Genomic DNA, 17,757 nt, shown 5'->3' with positions numbered 1-17,757 from the left:
TGTTTTTGGTATCAATGATGTATCGATCTCGATTCCGAATGATCACGACGCACACGTAAAATGGCTAAGTGTAAGAATCAACGCTCATAAAATTACTATAATCCCACAGCAACCAGTGGCTGCTGCATGTATCGCGAAGTAAAAATGTTAATTTATTGCTGGTAAGAGATTGTCGACAACTTGGGGAGGCTTTCATCCAGCAGTGGAAAATCATGGCCGCGGGGTGTTGACTAAACACTCCGGTAAAGATTCTGATCAAAGCAAGTGTTGTAATGCCTCGATTCCCGAGCAACTTGAACAGAATGGTTTTTTCTTCTTCTAAACCTATCGGACAAGATCTTGAAAGTCATTTGACTTGACAACGCTAATCTGGACGTTGCACACATACTGAGCGTATAATGGATATCTTGATTTCGTCACCATGCCTTGCTGTTGTTGAATACGCAAAAAGCAATTGGCCAAACATCTCACACAAGACCTCCCTTAGTGAAGCATTTCTGGATACATTACTTATCGTTATTTTACAATTCTTACGATGTTCATAGTGATTCACAGGTATTAAATTAAGTTTTTCTTCTCAACTGGGCGATGCTTGTATGCTAAGACTATTAATCGAATTTTGAATATAGTTTTGGACATTGTCCAAGTCTGCTAATCGTTCGGAATATTTCGAAATTAAATGTGAAAACCACCACAGTTTGGTCAACGTGTCACAGTCATAATCAACGTTTTTGGGTTTAGATCGCGTTATTTATAAATGTGTCGTAACCCTCCACCACCCGACACGGCCAATCAGTAAAAAAGTGTCACGTTGACAAAAGACAATTAGTTCACTGCTTTAGCCCAGCGGTGTGTTGAAGCGAGAAACCACAACATTTACAATTTGAGTACGACGTTTCGCTGGTAATTGCATCCAGCATCATCGGGCAATTCGCCAGAATGGTGAGGCTCTGCTGTGTCTCCCGTTCTTATATAGAGCAGCAGCAGGGTGACGTCATCATTAACTCATTAACTCATCATAATATTGGTCGCGAAAGCCTACGTGTTAAACTAACGTGTCACAGTGTTTGTGAACGTGTGTCTGTGTGTGTGGTGAGTGGCGATGGTCACTGGGGGGAGAAGTAGTGCAGCGGTTAGCGCGGGGTGCGCTACGAACAAGTTCGATTCTAGCTCACGGACAACACCAGTGACCATTATCTGAACCGGTCATGGGCTTCCCCTAGGTCAGGGGTCGGCAACCTACGGCTCCGGAGCCGCATGCGGCTCTTTACGGGCTGCTTCTTGACGATGAGTACGTATGTACTCAGATGCATTGCGGCTCTTGAAATATTGAATTTTGTACCGAATTTGAAAGAAATGGCTCTTCTTGTTATTTTGGTTGCCGACCCCTGCCCTAGGTCATCGACTCGGCTCTAAATCAGGAGCTGGTGTGGTGGGTAAACATCACCACTGGTGAGACAACGCCGGCCGAGCCAAGGTGCTGACCACCACCACCACCACCTCGCGGGTCATGCTCGCTAACAGCAATTGCCCCAACGGCGTGTTAAATACTACACGTGGGATATTTGGCTTTGTTTAACGCAACGCCTGTGAGACATTTAATCAAACCTCGACGACTACTACCGACTACGGCGCTGGATCGGTAAACGGCTTGTGAGAGCCCTTAAACCTCTCGCGTCACTCGCTGATGTTTCTTGTTCGTGTTTTTGTTCGTTGCGGTTGCACCCGATTCTAGAGCCCAATGTCGGTAAAGTCACGTAGGTAAAAAAATAATGATAAAATAATAATAAATGAAAATAACTAAATTAAATCACGACGTTTCGGAGGCAGCACAAGCTTCCTTCATCGGGTGTGAAAAAGGCACACAAATTATTCTCGCTACAGTTATTTTGCTGTGCCTTTTTTACACCTGATGAAGGAAGCCTGTGTTGCCTCCGAAACGTCGTGATGACTTTACCGAAAAAACCTAAGAGTATGAACCGAGCCGTCCGTGCCTCTGGCGCGGACAGTCCCGTGTCCATCTCGATCAGACGCAGCGCGGTCAAACGACGCCGGTCGACTGGATGCTTCCAATCGCCAATTAAAACACGGGCCTGGTGTGATATCTGATTAGCCTGACATTGGGCGCCTTCGGCTGACAGCACCGCACGAGCAGCAGGAACGACAGCAGCAGCAGCAGCACGACGACTACGCTCACGAGCACGACGAACCCGGCCCGGTGCCAGCCCACGCCGCCACGCTCAACGCCGGGCACCAGATCCGTCACGGCCTCCGTGGCGAACGACTCGCATCGCGCCCCGCACGGAGCAGGCGGTGTGGCAGATCGCGTAGAATGCTTCGTGGTCGAGTCCGGAAGATGCCCCTCTGTTGTCGGCCCTGCAGAGGAGTTGAGAGCTGGCGGAGACGAAGTGTCCGGTGAAGTCCCACCGGGCCGACGACCGGAGGTGACGCCTTCCACCGTGAAAGCCTCGCGCGTGCTCCTTGCCGCGGTCGTCGTCGTGGAAGGAGCGGGCGAGGTGGAGCACAGGGGATCGAGCCACACGTCCATGTTCACCAGCTCCACCGTTTCCAGTAAGAGGGGGCTTTCGCACCGCGGCTCCGTGTTGCCCAGGGAGATGGAGCGACCGGCCAGCCACGCGCCAAGCGGCCGGGCGGCACAGTCGCATCGCCACGGATTGGCGTGCAGCGTGAGGTTGACAACGGTGCGCAGGTCCTCGAAAGCCAGCGGCTCGTCGAGCGACGAGATGTTATTGGAGTGCAGCTGCAGGTTGAGCAGGCCAGACAGGCCACGGAAGGGTCTGCCGGCGAGGAATGACAACCGGTTCGAGTGCAGCGACAGCGACCGCAGCGACGAGAGGTCACGGAAGAGGCCGCGTGGCAGTGTGCGCAGCAAGTTGGTGTGCAGCGAGAGCTCCGTCAGGCCGCTCAGGTTCTGGAAGGTGTCCGGGTGCAGATCGCGGAGGTGGTTCTTGCTCAGAATGAGCAGCTCGAGGCTCTGCATGCGGGAGAAGAGGCCGCCCGGCAGCGAAGTGAGGTTGTTGCTGTACATCCACAGCTCCTGCACCTTGACGAGCGGGTCGAAGACGCCAGCGGGGAGCACGGAGATTTGGTTGGTGAAGAGCGAGAGATGGTTGAGCTCCCGCAGGCTGCCGAAGACGCCCGCGGGCAGAGTCGTGAGCGCATTCCGCGACAGACCCAGATTCGTGAGCGACTCCAGACCGCCGAACAGGTCCGGCGGCAGGGACCGCAGCGAGTTCCCGAACAGCATGAGCTCCTGCAGGGAGCTCAGCGGGTGGAACACCGCCTCCGGTAGGGAGGTCAGACGGTTCCAAGACAGCCACAGGCCGGTCAGGTTACCGAGGCCGACGAATATGCCCACCGGGAGATCGCTCAGCTGGTTTCTCTCCAGGCTGAGGTTGCGGAGCTGAGCGAGACGCGAGAAGACGCCCTCTTGCAGGTCCACGATGCGGTTGTCGTTGATCCACAACTCCTGCAGCTGCCTCTGCTCGTCGAAGATGCCCCGAGGGACGCCCCTCAGAGCGTTCCCGTAGAGGAAGAGCTCCAACAGCTCGGGCGTTCGCTCCAGGAGCTCCGGAGGCAGCCGAGCAAGCCGGTTGTTCGAGAGGGACAAGCGGGCGAGACGCGGGCACCGGTGGAAGACATCGGGCGGCAGAGATTCCAGCGCGTTCTTCGAGAGCGCCAGCGAGGTCAACTGCGGCAGCTGCGCGAAGGCGCCGGAGGGCAGCGAGGAGATGCGGTTGGCCATCAGCTGCAGGTCCGTGGTGAAGGAGGGCAGCCCCGTGGGTGGCAGGCTGAGGCCCAGGCCATTGCAGTGCACGGAGCCCCAGATCGGGCAGGTGCATTGCGGGGGGCATGTGGCAGCATCGGAGGAGAGAGGGCAGCCTGCGAACAGCAGGCTCAGCAGCAGGCTCAGCATGGTCGTGGCAGCCGCCAGTGAAATCTGCACAAGGGTTAGGTGTGGACCTGACTTCGGGATGTCCAATGCACAGCAGATGAGCGTGACTGATGTATTTTCTGCTCGTCTGGAATGGGGAGAAATTTGATGCGAATATGGCCACGTCGAGATGCTTGTAACTCGAATAATCCTCAGAGCCAACTAGTTTAAAAAGTAACAGCTAGCGAAGGTAATTAGTTACACTCGAAGGTTTAATGTCATGATAGGTGGAAGGACCAAGGTTTAAAACCCGCTAAACACTTCAACATTTTCGATCTCCGACATCAGCGGACCAAGTAATTTGCCTCTCGTGGAATGTCATGCAAAAAACTGAAATATGGATAAGGCCAGCATCTGGCTCCTTGTTGTATGCACGTGTGTATGGGTGTGACTGTAATTTACACTATGTAATAAATATATACACAGCGTGTTTGATTTAGCATGCAATCTCTATGTGTACTATATATGCACATAAATGTACAATATAGTCCACAATTTCTGTATTTGTTGTATGATTATGATGTTAATTTAATCCTATATTACACCAACCCACTTGCTCTTCTCTCAACATGGGTTACATTCGCTAACTAATGAATTGCGCGTAAAATTGTACATGAATATGCTTTTGCCACTTAATAATTTTCTCGAATTATGTTTGATGACGGGTTAAGATGCACTTATTTATTTGACTTTCCTACAGTGTGTATTTGTTACTGTGTACAACTTCATCATTAAATGATACACGGCAATATGTTACGTATATTAATTCGAGGATCACAACACTCTCTACGTATGGTATATATATATACAACGTTAATGTAACATCGTAGGTTGTACACTTACTGTGAAGTTTGAACTCTTAGCTGCCCCTCATTACTGGTGCTGCCCTGGCTCGCTGTCCCCTGCTCTTCTGCCTTGCCCCTTACTGTGCCCCTCTGTCCACGTGGATCATGACCACTGCTACCCCCCACCACCGCCACTCCCCCCACTAACCACTCACTCGGGCCTGCCCTTTCCTCTGGCACCACCACTGCCCCCTTTCATTTATCCTTCCTGTTTGCCCAACACCTCACATAAGGGTGTGCCCCCCCCCACCCCCCACAGTATATTTACATGCTGTACCCAGAAAGAAAATAGTGGAGCAGTGGTTAGCGCAATGCCTCTTCGTCTTTCAGGGGAGGGCACAGGACGCGGAATGGATACTGTGCAGGAGAAATATCGAATATGCCCGTGCAAATTCAGTGCCACTTTCAGCAACAAAACGCACTCGTGCACAAGCCCAGTTTGGTGATCGTTGGACCATGGCAGCGTCCGTTTAAGGTAGTGGTACGTTTATATCTATGTATGTTTACAGTTTTTTTTTCTGGCCATGGTTGTATTTGGGTACACATTGTAAAAGTGCTCTTTTTGACTGCACCGTGTAAATGTTCTTACTTGTCAGTGCAGATGACAGTGGGCGGATGGTGTCGCAAGGTTCCAAGCTGCTTATCAAGGCAAGCCCATAAGACGCGCCAGTTGCGTACGCGTGGGAGAGTAGATACCATAGACCGTTTAATAAGTGTATATTAATGTGTAAGACGTTAATCCTAAATATTACGTCATTTAAGCTGTGCGAGACTTACGCGGCACGGTCTAAACCTTCCGGCCAGCCACACCACTGCAAGAGTTTCACAAAAAATGCCCTCCTCCTCTGAATGTGAAGAATATTTTGTTTTTGTGCCAGCGCTCAACTTCTTCAAAGGTCAATTTGCCCGTCCTTCAACTCGACGTTTCGTCGCCCAGCTTTTCAGCCCTCGTGCAACGTTGACTCTGTGCGGTGCGAGTGCAAGGCAAAAGCAAGCTAGGCAAGTGCATGGGGGCCCTCCTCCAAGTAGCTCAAGGGGCCCTATATTCAGGAAGAATACGGGTGCATCAATCAGCACGAAATGTTACTTTTAACAACGCTGATTACCGTACGAAGCCAATGGATCTCTTTTGTTTTGGCAATTTCTCTCACCTTACTGCATATCCATCTCATGTCTGTTATTTCACTACGAGTTTTGTAATAAAAAAAATCAATTCTAGATTTGAAGCTTTCGTGACTGCAAGGATTCATATTCTTAGGTTTTTTCGGTAAAGTCACGTAGGTAAAACATTAAAATTAATAAAAGTAAAATAAAAATCACGACGTTTCGGAGGCAACACAAGCTTCCGTCTTCAGGTGGAACCGTCACAGCCACGACAGCAGTATCAAGTAAATAAGAGATTGCAGGAGCTACCACTCCGTTTATATAAAAGTCTGCTCATGGTCCCAGGCCCCACCACTGACCGCGTGATGGGGTCATTCAGCCACGAATTGCGACAAAGGCGGGGGCTGTGTGGACACATCTCGGATCAATACCACATTTTAGATCGATAACACTGCAATAAGGCAGGTGTAATGATACTCTAATAACACACTTAAAGCCAACGCAACGTCACCGAATAATACGTCTAATAATACGGTGCTGTAATAATAGAGGTGAGGAGCGGTGGTGCAGCGGTGAGCGCGCCGCGATTCGATTCCGGCGAACCAAGGTCGGTTCCCGCTCAAGGCAAGCGCCAGTGGCAAATGTCTAAACCGGCCCTGGGCCTCCCCTAGGCTGACTCAGCCTTCGATAAGTACTGCATCTGGTGTGACGTGTAAACTAGGGAGAAAAAGGCGGCCCGGCGTGGTGCTGGCAACCCACCCCCTCGCGTGCCGTGCCGGCCTTCATCGGTGTCCGTGAACAGCACTTGCCCCAAAAGTCTGTAATGTCTATAAGGGTCTCTTTTATAATAATAATAGTAATACGTTATATAACTCTTAAAGAACCGCACAAGAATAAATTGAATGAAGAGTGCCCAAACAAGCATGGAGTTACACGCTGGAAATTGCATTGAGAGACAGAAAGAAGCTGAGCACGTGGATTCGAGAACATGCCGGTTAGAGACCGAATTCAAACTTGTTGAGTAAGACAAAGTAGGCTTGGGCAGGTCATTTCTCCCTGGGAAGGGAATGCTGATGATGGACGATGGTAAGGAATTATTACGGGGTGGCATCCAGTTAATGGAACGTGTCGAAAAGGATTCGCACACGCGGGAGATGGAGCAATGCAATCAGCTCGTGTCCAGGTGCTGCAGGTGATTTTGCATCGCGGGAGAAGGCGGCGGATTTGGGAGAGGTCTTCATCAAGCAGTGGAGTGACCCAGGCTGATTATTCTGATGATAGAAATTTAAATATGTAGTTCATGGCTAATAATAATCAACTGTAAATATGAAGGTACAGGCCTCTGAAATTAGCTGCTCACTCCACTGGTGGCGGATCGGCCTCCACTATAGAGAGCTTCCCCGGAGGGAATTTGGCCAAATACGCCACGCTGGGGCAGACGTTTTTGTAAGACATGGGAGTCCCCACACTTTCACCCACCACACACACTCAACCCGCTAATAAGACAGGTGAATCCGTGGGGTGGGGGGGGGGGGGTAAAGTGTGGGCACTTACACCTCTTCCAAGGCGTCTGGCCAGTATGGAAGAGTAGGCCAAGTACCCTAAAGACACAAGAGGAGAGCTGTCTCGAGCGGAAGCCGTTCCGGCAGCAGTGGCGTGAGCAGGAAATTGCAGGGCTGCACTTTTACCGTTGTGTATATATACACACACGCATATACTGTACACACGTATCACTCTGTGCATATGTATGTGCACGGTGCACACCCCACTGGTGGCGGATCGTGTGTGTGTGTAATACAACACTATATGCATTGCGAGTCTTAAGGCATTGGAAATGAAGTGGAAGAAAACTCTGATTCGGTTGAGAGACGCCCTCGGGGCAAATAGAAGCAAGGGATTTTTATTCGAGGGCATTTGACGTCAAAATCTTCGGGAAAAGGCTCCTACCCCCTGCCTCGTCCTCGTCATCATCATCATCTCCTCCTCCTCCTTCTCCTCCTCCGCCTTCCTCTCTACCCCTCCTTCACCCGTCCCCACAGTAGCCCCCACCCCCAGGTAAGGTCATTGCGATGCAACGCGGCACACGCAGCATTACAACGTAACGATGATGGTGGTGACAGTGCGATTGTGATGTTGGCGGTGATGGTGATGTTGGTGTTGATTGGTGGTGGTGGTGGTGATTGATGCGACAGATCGCTTACCAAATACAACATCATAAACATTGTGGTGGTGGTGGTGGTGGTAATGAAGATAACTTAGTAATGTGATGTTGCTATTGGTGGTAGTATAGTTATCGTCATGCAACAAAACATGGTCACAATGGTGTTAAGTGTGCGATGTGGTGATTGTGAACGTGATGTTGGTATTGATGATGGTGGTGGTGACGTGTGATGCAACACACGTACCATTGCAACATCATCATGCTGTTGATGATTGTGTGATGTGATGGTGTGCATGATGTTGGTATTGATTGATCACAATGATGGTGGTGATGATTGCGAGATGTGATGGTGAACGAGATGATAGTAAGTCATTCATGAGTTATTTCTCTGCATTAATGTTGATACTAATGATTTAAGTGAATTTATCATTTTAATTCAGACACGGTGATGACGTGTTGGTGCTGGTTTTGGTGATGAAATGTTGAAGATGGTGGTCTTGTGATGTTAACGATGATAACAGTAGTGGTAACGGTGATGTGGTCGTAGTGGTGTGGAAGATGATGGTGTAGATGATGTTGGTGTATGATGGTAATAATGACAATGGCCTGTTGCACGTGGTAGCGATGATGATGTCGAAGATGATGGCCTCGGTGATGTTGATGGGTGATGGTCGTGGTGATGATGATGACAATGATGATGGTGCACGTGGTGGTGATGAAGATGCAGACGATGATAGTCTTAATGATATTGACGGCTAACGGTGGTGATGGAGATGTTGAAGACGATGTTCTTAGTGACGATGATGGCGATGGTGACGACGTCGATGATGATGCGGGATGCTGATGACGACGATGATGATCTCAAATCAGCTGTTCTATTCGAGCACCGCGCGCGTGCGCTATGGCGTGCACGTGTGTTCGACACCATCGTCGTATATCATGCGTAATCGGCACAGTATACACTCTATACTGTATTCGTCCATTCTCTAGCGCACATTTCCTCCTCCTTTGCTGTATTCCCTCTCACATCGCTCACCGACATCTCAGGCAGTCTCTCTCTCTTTCTCTTAACATCGTCATCTTATTTCCTTTAAGACATCTCATCAGCCGGCTGGCATCTTGGAACAATTTAAGTGCGCGTGTGATGGTGGTGGTGGTAGGAGTGGTGGCGTGTCGGTTCCAGTATATTTTCCTAACGTTTCTCTTCTAGTATTTTATACCAAGTCATAGTCAAACAGCATCGTTTTCATTATTATTTTTTTACACGTGGTGCGTTTTTGTTAAGGTGTAGTATTGGAGGGGGTGCTGATTTGGTATTTACGGTCGAATTTAAATCACCGGACGATGATTCAAGCCAAGAAGAATTAAAGTCATCCGGTCAGTGCGCATCTATATCCATTTACAATAACACAACATATACTACTTATTGATAATAGTGATAATGGAATAATGTTGGTATGACTGTCGTGAGATCTATATGTACAAATGTGTTAAATGTGTTAGTGAATATAGGGAAAAAACCACTTCTGTGCTGTGCAGTGCACCCATGACATCACACACAAGTGGAAGCATTGATTGTAGCTGTATTCATATACAATAATTCATTCGGGAACTAGTATATATTTGTATTTATAATCCTTTAAAATATATAAATCGCCATTTTACATTTAAATGACAACAAATATCTATCACGATTTTATTATCTGGCCTTCATTTCCATATTACACACACACACACCATTACACATTTTTTATTGATATATTTAATTGAATTGTTCATATTTTAATTCGTAAATGCGCTTGTACAGAATATAGCTATTGTTGTCGATCCACTGCTGGATGAGGGCCTCCCTCGCCCACGCCGCGTCCGTCATTGCGAAGTATTTGACCATACTTCACCACGCTGGCGAAAGCCAGGGGAGCATAGATACATGTGGAAGCCTATAAACTACAGTACAACAATGGGTGTTTGCTTCTACTGCCGTCTGCTGGGCAACCAGAGCAGCCTGTAACATCCGTTGTGGTCATCCATCCAAATCATTGCTATCCAAGCTCGACTCCGCTGAGCTTCCGAGATCTGACGAGGTCGGAGACACATGCCGGCTGATGTGGTCCTGCACGTGTGCTTCTCATATTCACCATCATCATCAGCAGCAGCCTTGATCAATCCACTGCTGCATGAAGTCACCCCCACCCCCCACCCCAAGTCGCTGTCCCCCTTCAGGGATTCAGCACATGAATTCCTATTGTCTTTGCATGACACACGCAGTGCACTGGGCTTTGAGTGAATGATGCGTTGTATTTGTATTACGCCGTGTGAGACTGCGGTAGTACACTACTCTGTGTAAAAAAAATACGTAAATTCTCACCAGAAAGGAAACCGGTTCGATTCCCCCTCCACGGCCAAACGTCAAGTGACCCAATATCTTTAAAAACGCCCCTGCCACTGGAGCCAACGTCTAGGTCGCCTCGGCCTTCAATTCGTATCTGGCGCCGTGTGTGTGTCAAACATCACCACTGACGGGAGACAAAGGCGGCCGGGTTTGCGGCGTGCTTGCCCACACACCAGCGCTCACTCGTCGGTCCGGGCTCGTCTCGGCACCTTCGGAGGTGCTCGCTGACGGCACTTGACCCCGGCGTTCTGTGCAGGCTACACGGGGGATCTTTGCCTTTAGCCTTGCGCTGCCGATGCAGGGCAGGCTGGCGTTGAGGAGCTGTTGTTGTTGCTGCACAGCGAGAAGCAGCAGAGGCTGCTGCTGCTGCATTGCTTTGTCTTCAATGGGCATCGCCGAGTGATTTGGTGGGTATCGTCCTCTCTCTCTGCGCGCGTGTGCGTGTGTGCAGGTGTGCGTGGTGGGAATGCATTGCGGGCGGGCGGGTGGGTGGGGGGAGCGGTGGCGCAGCGGTTAGCGCTGCTGCGTTACGAACCCTGGCCACCCGAGTTCGATTCCGGTGGCTCACGATACCAATAGCGGCGTCGTCGTCGGCTTTAAAACGAAGCGTGTGTGTGTGTGAACATCAACACTGGGGAGACAAAGGTGACTGGGGCCGAACCACGGGTGGGGGGGAGCGGTGGCGCAGCGGTTAGCGCTGCTGCGCTACGAACCCTGGCCACCCGAGTTTGATTCCGGTGGCTCACGATATCAATAGCGGCGTCGTTGTCGGCCTTAAAACGAAGCGTGTGTGTGTGAACATCAACACTGGGGAGACAAAGGTGACTGGGGCCGAACCACGGGTGGGGGGGAGCGGTGGCGCAGCGGTTAGCGCTGCTGCGCTACGAACCCTGGCCACCCGAGTTCGATTCCGGTGGCTCACGATACCAATAGCGGCGTCGTCGTCGGCCTTAAAACGAAGCGTGTGTGTGAACATCAGCACTGGGGAGACAAAGGTGGCTGGGCCGCGCCACCTCCATCGTGTCGGCACGGCCTTCATAGGTGCTGCTCGCTAACATCAATTGCCCCCAACAGTCTGTAAACGTCTACATTGGGGATCTTTGTCTTTGAAGGTCTATTGGTATGCGTCTGTGTGTGTAGGTGGGTTTATATTGGTATAAGAATGAGAATATTGGTATAAGACGATTGGTGTTTGTACGTGTGAGTGTATATTGGTGCGTCGTGAGTAAACGTTCATTGGTTTGTGTGTATGCCTTTGCATCGATGTGTCTATTGGTTAATTGTGTCTGTTTTGTTGTGTGTGTGTATGTCTATATATGTGTATTGGTTTGTTGAATATGCGTGCTCTATTTTCCCATAATAATGATGTGTGTGTGCATGCGTATACACACTTGCCAATAGAATGAGCATCTACATACGAATATAGAATGTCTGGAAAATGTGCCTATGCGGGTATACTGCAGATCAATACGAATAGGTCTGTTGCTATGTGAATAACGTTCATGTATAATGTTACCAACTGAGTGCACATTTCCTGTGCATGTGAGTGCTTCTCATATGTGTAAGCATCGCCACTAGGGAGACAAAGGCGGCCGGGAGTGGCTGCTGGCCACCCCCCCCCCCCTCGTGTAGAGGACTGAACGATTTGGGGGGGGATATCTAATTGTGATTTTTCTGACAGATATTGCGATTTGATTTGCGATTACAAAATTTCAAGTCAAGCTTCAGTTCAATATTCACCGTGTAATAGATTTAAAACATGTGATGGAGCATGACCACATGATACCATCAAAATATGAACTGCTCTATATATTCTAATGTAAGGATAAGAACTTAAAATATATGAATTGCTTCCAAACATGTATTTCTTCAAATGTTTTAGTTGAAATAGAACAGTCAAACGTAGAACAATTGTTAAATTACATCAATAAAGTTATAATAATAAAAAATAAAACAATTCCAATACGAAAGTAATAGGGACTTTTCAAATCGCAAAAAATCGCAGCCTTTGCGATTTGCCAATCGCGTTGTTTCTAATTGCGATTAATCGATTTGAAATCGATTGGTAATCGTTCAGCCCTGCTCGTGTGCCACCGTGCCGGTAGCCTTCATAGGGATGCTGCTCGCTAAAAGCACTTGCCCCCACAGTGTGTTAACAGGCTACACGGGGCACCTTTGTCTTTGTGCATCTGCCAGTCGTCTCGGTAAACCCCACGGCACCTGCCTCTGACCCCCGTCACCTCCTGCCAGCAGCGAGCCTTCCACATTCCACGAGGTGCACCTAGCCTGGCACAAGCGACGCGGAGACGTCGCTGCCGCTTCGTGGCGAATGGCCCGTGACTGTCGTGGCCATGTGTGTGTGTGCGTGTGTGGGGAGCGGTAGTGTAGTGGTTAGCGCGCTGCGCTACGAACCTGGCGACCCGGGTTCGATTCCCGCTCACGGCAAACACCAGTGACGATTATTTGAACCGGTCCTGGGCCTCCCCTAGGTCGACTCAGCCTCAAATGAGTACCTGGTGCGATGTGTAAACATCGCCGCTAGGGAGACAAAGGCGGTCGGGCGTGGTGCTGGCCACCCACCCCCTCGTGTACCGTTCTGGCCTTCATAGGTGCTCGCTAACAGCACTTGCCCCTACAGTCTGTGAAGGCTATACGGGGGATCTTTGTTTGTGTGTGAATATGCCCGGACGATTCTATTCATGCGTGTGCTTAATTGTCCCGGGTACAGCACCACATGTGGGCACTTGTCAAATGTGGCTCTGTGTGTGCGTTGTTTTCGTGTTGTTGGTTAAGTGTGGATGCGTTGAATGTGCATTGGTAAGTTGTGTCTGTATGTATACGTGTGTGTATAGGTCTGTATATGTGTATTGGTGTTTGTGTGTGTGTGAATGTCTGTACTCTATTTCCCCATAATATGGATGTGTGCGTGCTTATACAAACTTGACAATAGAATGAGCATCTACATACGAATAGAGAATGTGTCTATGTGGGTGGTACCGCAGATCAATACGTGCGCATATGCCTGCCTATCTTTGTTCACGTGTGTACAGTTAATGAATAGGTGGGTTGCGAATCGGTGTTGTGAGTGGGTATATCTAAGCTTAATTGTGTGTGTATGTGTGTGTAATGGTGAGTGTGTGTGTGGTAATGATGAGTGTGTGTTAGTGTGTGTGTGGGTAATGGTGAGTGTGTGTTAGTGTGTGTGTGTGTAATGGTGAGTGTGTTAGTGTGTGTGTGGGTAATGGTGAGTGTGTGTTAGTGTGTGTGTGGGTAATGGTGAGTGTGTGTTAGTGAGTGTGTGTTAGTGTGTGTGTGTTAGTGTGTGTGTGGGTAATGATGAGTGTGTGTGTTAGTGTGTGTGTGGGTAATGATGAGTGTGTGTGTTAGTGTGTGTGTGAGTAATGGTGAGTATGTGTTAGTGTGTGTAATGGTGTGTGTGTGTGTGCAATGGTGAGTGTGTGTTAGTGTGTTAGTGTGTTAGTGTGTGAGTGTGGGTAATGGTGAGTGTGTGTTAGTGTGTGTGGGTAATGGTGAGTGTGTGTTAGTGTGTGTGTGTGGGTAATGGTGAGTGTGTGTTAGTGTGTGTGTGGGTAATGGTGAGTGTGTGTTAGTGTGTGTGTGGGTAATGATGAGTGTGTGTTAGTGTGTGTGTGGGTAATGATGAGTGTGTGTGTTAGTGTGTGTGTGGGTAATGATGAGTGTGTGTGTTAGTGTGTGTGTGAGTAATGGTGAGTATGTGTTAGTGTGTGTGTGTGTAATGGTGAGTGTGTGTTAGTGTGTGTGTGTGTAATGGTGAGTGTGTGTGTAATGGTGAGTGTGTGTTAGTGTGTGTGTGGTTAATGGTGAGTGTGTGTTAGTGTGTGTGTGGGTAATGGTGAGTGTGTGTTAGTGTGTGTGTGGGTAATGCTGAGTGTGTGTTAGTGTGTGAGTGTGTAATGGTGAGTGTGTGTTAGTGTGTGTGTGGGTAATGCTGAGTGTGTGTTAGTGTGTGTGTGGTAATGGTGAGTGTGTGTTAGTGTGTGTGTGTGGGTAATGGTGAGTGTGTGTTAGTGTGTGTGTGGGTAATGCTGAGTGTGTGTTAGTGTGTGTGTGTGGTAATGGTGAGTGTGTGTGAGTGTGTGTGTGGTAATGGTGAGTCTGTGTTAGTGTGTGTGTGTAATGGTGAGTGTGTGTTAGTGTGTGTGTGGTAATGGTGAGTGTGTGTTAGTGTGTGTGTGGGTAATGGTGAGTGTGTGTTAGTATGTGAGTGTGTAATGGGGAGTGTGTGTTAGTGTGTGTGTGTGGTAATGGTGAGTGTGTGTGAGTGTGTGTGTAATGGTGAGTGTGTGTTAGTGTGTGTGTGTGTGGTAATGGTGAGTGTGTGTTAGTGTGTGTGTGGGTAATGGTGAGTGTGTGTTAGTGTGTGTGTGGGTAATGGTGAGTGTGTGTTAGTGTGTGTGAGTAATGGTGAGTGTGTGTTAGTGTGTGTGTGGGTAATGCTGAGTGTGTGTTAGTGTGTGTGTGGGTAATGGTGAGTATGTGTTAGTGTGTGAGTGGGTAATGGTGAGTGTGTGTTAGTGTGTGTAATGGTGAGTGTGTGTTGGTGTATGTGTGGGTAATGGTGAGTGTGTGTTAGTGTGTGTGTGGGTAATGATGAGTGTGTGTGTTAGTGTGTGTGTGGGTAATGGTGAGTGTGTTAGTGTGTGTGTGTGGGTAATGGTGAGTGTGTGTTAGTGTGTGTGTGTGGGTAATGGTGAGTGTGTGTGTGTGTGTAATGGTGAGTGTGTGTTAGTGTGTGTGTGGGTAATGGTGAGTGTGTGTTAGTGTGTGTGTGGGGGTAATGGTGAGTGTGTGTTAGTGTGTGTGTGGGGGTAATGGTGAGTGTGTGTTAGTGTGTGTGTGGGGGGTAATGGTGAGTGTGTGTTAGTGTGTGTGTGGATAGTGGTGTGTGTGTTAGTGTGTGTGTGGGGGTAATGGTGAGTGTGTGTTAGTGTGTGTGTGTAATGGTGAGTGTGTGTTAGTGTGTGTGTGTGTGTAATGGTGAGTGTGTGTTAGTGTGTGTGTAATGGTGAGTGTGTGTTAGTGTGTGTGTGGGTAATGATGAGTGTGTGTTAGTGTGTGTGTGTGGGTAATGGTGAGTGTGTGTTAGTGTGTGTGTGGGTAATGATGAGTGTGTGTTAGTGTGTGTGTGGGTAATGGTGAGTGTGTGTTAGTGTGTGTGTGTGTAATGGTGAGTGTGTGTTAGTGTGTGTGTGTGTGTGGGTAATGGTGAGTGTGGGTAATGGTGAGTGTGTGTTAGTGTGAGTGTGGGTAATAGTGAGTGTGTGTTAGTGTGTGTGTGGGTGGGTAATGGTGAGTGTGTGTTAGTGTGTGAGTGTGTGTTAGTGTGTGTGTGTGTGGGCAATGGTGAGTGTGTGTTAGTGTGTGTGTGGGTAATGGTGAGTGTGTGTTAGTGTGTGAGTGAGTGGGTAATGGTGAGTGTGTGTTAGTGTGTGAGTGTGTCATGGTGAGTGTGTGTTAGTGTGTGTGTGTGTGGGGGTAATGGTGAGTGTGTGTTAGTGTGTGTGTGGGTAATGGTGAGTGTGTGTTAGTGTGTGTGTGGGTAGTGGTGTGTGTGTTAGTGTGTGTGTGTGGGTAATGGTGAGTGTGTGTTAGTGTGTGAGTAGGTAATGGTTAGTGTGTGTTAGTGTGTCTGTGGGTAGTGGTGTGTGTGTTAGTGTGTGTGTGGGTAATGGTGAGTGTGTGTTAGTGTGTGTGTGTGTGGGTGATGGTGAGTGTGTGTTAGTGTGTGTGGGTAATGGTGAGTGTGTGTTGGTGTGTGTGTGGGTGGGTAATGGTGAGTGTGTGTTAGTGTGTGAGTGAGTGGGTAATGGTGAGTGTGTGTTAGTGTGTGAGTGTGTCATGGTGAGTGTGTGTTAGGGTGTGTGTGTGTGGGTAATGGGGAGTGTGTGTTAGTGTGTGTGTGGGTAATGGTGAGTGTGTGTTAGTGTGTGTGTGGGTAATGGTGAGTGTGTGTTAGTGTGTGAGTGTGTCATGGTGAGTGTGTGTTAGAGTGTGTGTGTGTGGGTAGTGGTGTGTGTGTTAGTGTGTGTGTGTGGGTAATGGTGAGTGTGTGTTAGTGTGTGAGTAGGTAATGGTTAGTGTGTGTTAGTGTGTGTGTGGGTAGTGGTGTGTGTGGGTAATGGTGAGTGTGTGTCAGTGTGTGTGTGTGGGTAATGGTGAGTGTATGTTAGTGTGTGAGTAGGTAATGGTTAGTGTGTGTTAGTGTGTGTGTGGGTAGTGGTGAGTGTGTGTTAGTGTGTGTGTGTGGGTAATGGTGAGTGTGTGTTAGTGTGAGTGTGTGGGTAACGATGACTGTGTGTGTAGTAAGCTGTGAGTGTGTGGGTAACGGTGACTGTGAGTGTAGTAAGCCCTGTGAGTGTGATTGGTGGCGAGTGTGTGTGTAGTAAGCGTGTGTCTGTGGTTGGTGATGAATGTGTGTGTGTGTAGGAAGCAATGTGTGTGTGTGTGTGGGTCGTTAATGGTGAGCGTGTGTATGGTAAGCATTATGTGTGGATGGATATTGATGAGCACGTGTGCGGTAAGCACGTGTCTGTGGTTGGTGGTGAGTGTGTGCACTAAGCATGTGTGGGTGGTTAGTGATGAGCGTGAGTGTAGTAAGCATCTGAGCGCGTGTGGGCAGACAGTGGTGAGCACGTGCGAGGCTGTGCAATGGTTCGGTGTGTCCGCATATCCCCCGTGACGTTGATGCTGAACGCGCGCTGATGGTGGATGTGCGGTAATGAGGCCGGGTGTCTCCCACGGACACTGTGCGCCTCTCAAAGCTATTACGTCGATTCAGACTCGCCTCCGCCAAGGAATGTGGAATTTCCAATAGACTACTGGCTTAGGGCGGTAAACGGGAGATGGATCACTGCCTCAATGCTCATTTGAGCAGGAAATCATTGAGTGAGTTTAATACGAGGAGCACCCAGAGGTCGCAACCGGGTACCTGATATCCGTACCCTACCCGATACCCGGCTACCCGTACCCGGCCGGGTACGGGTACGGATAGCCGTTTGCGACCTGGTGCGGCCGGGTACGGGTACGGGTAGGCCGTGAGTCACTGGTGAGTAGCCATTTGTCACTCATTTCGGGTAGGGTACGGGTAGGGAACGGCTACCCGTATCCGGCCGGGTACGGGTACGGGTAGCCGTTTGCGACCCTGGTGCGGCCGGGTACGGGTAAGGAATCAAAACCCGTTTGCGACCTCTGGGAGCATCACGGTGGCGAGATGTTATCTGCCTCGCCTGGTATGGAGTAGGTCGTGGGTTCGATCCCG

The 17,757-nt window shown here is 49.2% G+C and overlaps 2 protein-coding genes across 7 annotated transcripts in view; one reads left to right on the top strand and one right to left on the bottom strand.

Moving 5' to 3' along the window:
• Positions 1 to 1,954: 1,954 nt before the first annotated feature.
• LOC133340914 (leucine-rich repeat-containing protein 15-like) lies at positions 1,955 to 4,954 on the bottom strand. 2 transcript variants are annotated; one of them, XM_061549407.1, is made up of 2 exons: positions 4,799 to 4,954; positions 1,955 to 3,988 (listed from the first exon to the last, which is right to left on the bottom strand). In XM_061549407.1, the coding sequence occupies exon 2, from the start codon at positions 3,935 to 3,937 to the stop codon at positions 2,081 to 2,083; it is 1,857 nt and encodes a 618-aa protein (XP_061405391.1). In that variant the 5' UTR covers positions 3,938 to 3,988; positions 4,799 to 4,954; the 3' UTR covers positions 1,955 to 2,080. The 2 variants fall into 2 exon arrangements, with proteins under 2 accessions (XP_061405391.1, XP_061405390.1); XM_061549406.1 differs by having other exon boundaries at positions 1,955 to 3,961.
• Positions 4,955 to 8,105: 3,151 nt separating this feature from the next.
• LOC133340908 (disks large-associated protein 3-like) overlaps positions 8,106 to 17,757 on the top strand; it is a 54,811-nt gene continuing 45,159 nt past the window's right edge. Inside the window, exons 1-2 of one of the 5 annotated variants that reach the window (XM_061549394.1) lie at positions 8,106 to 8,429; positions 9,351 to 9,442. The gene's annotated coding sequence lies outside the window, so the exon portion shown is untranslated. Of the gene's footprint in view, positions 8,430 to 8,628; positions 8,655 to 8,685; positions 9,443 to 10,748; positions 10,865 to 17,757 lie in introns of those variants that run through there. The other 4 variants (XM_061549395.1, XM_061549400.1, XM_061549397.1 and 1 more) reach the window with 4 other exon arrangements.

Source organism: Lethenteron reissneri, chromosome 10, assembly GCF_015708825.2.
Source record: "Lethenteron reissneri isolate LAM-NWPU_2019-01 chromosome 10, ASM1570882v1, whole genome shotgun sequence".
Taxonomy (NCBI): domain Eukaryota; kingdom Metazoa; phylum Chordata; class Hyperoartia; order Petromyzontiformes; family Petromyzontidae; genus Lethenteron; species Lethenteron reissneri.
The sequence above is the reverse complement of the archived record's forward strand: the minus strand, read 5'-3'. Positions and strand labels throughout refer to the sequence as shown.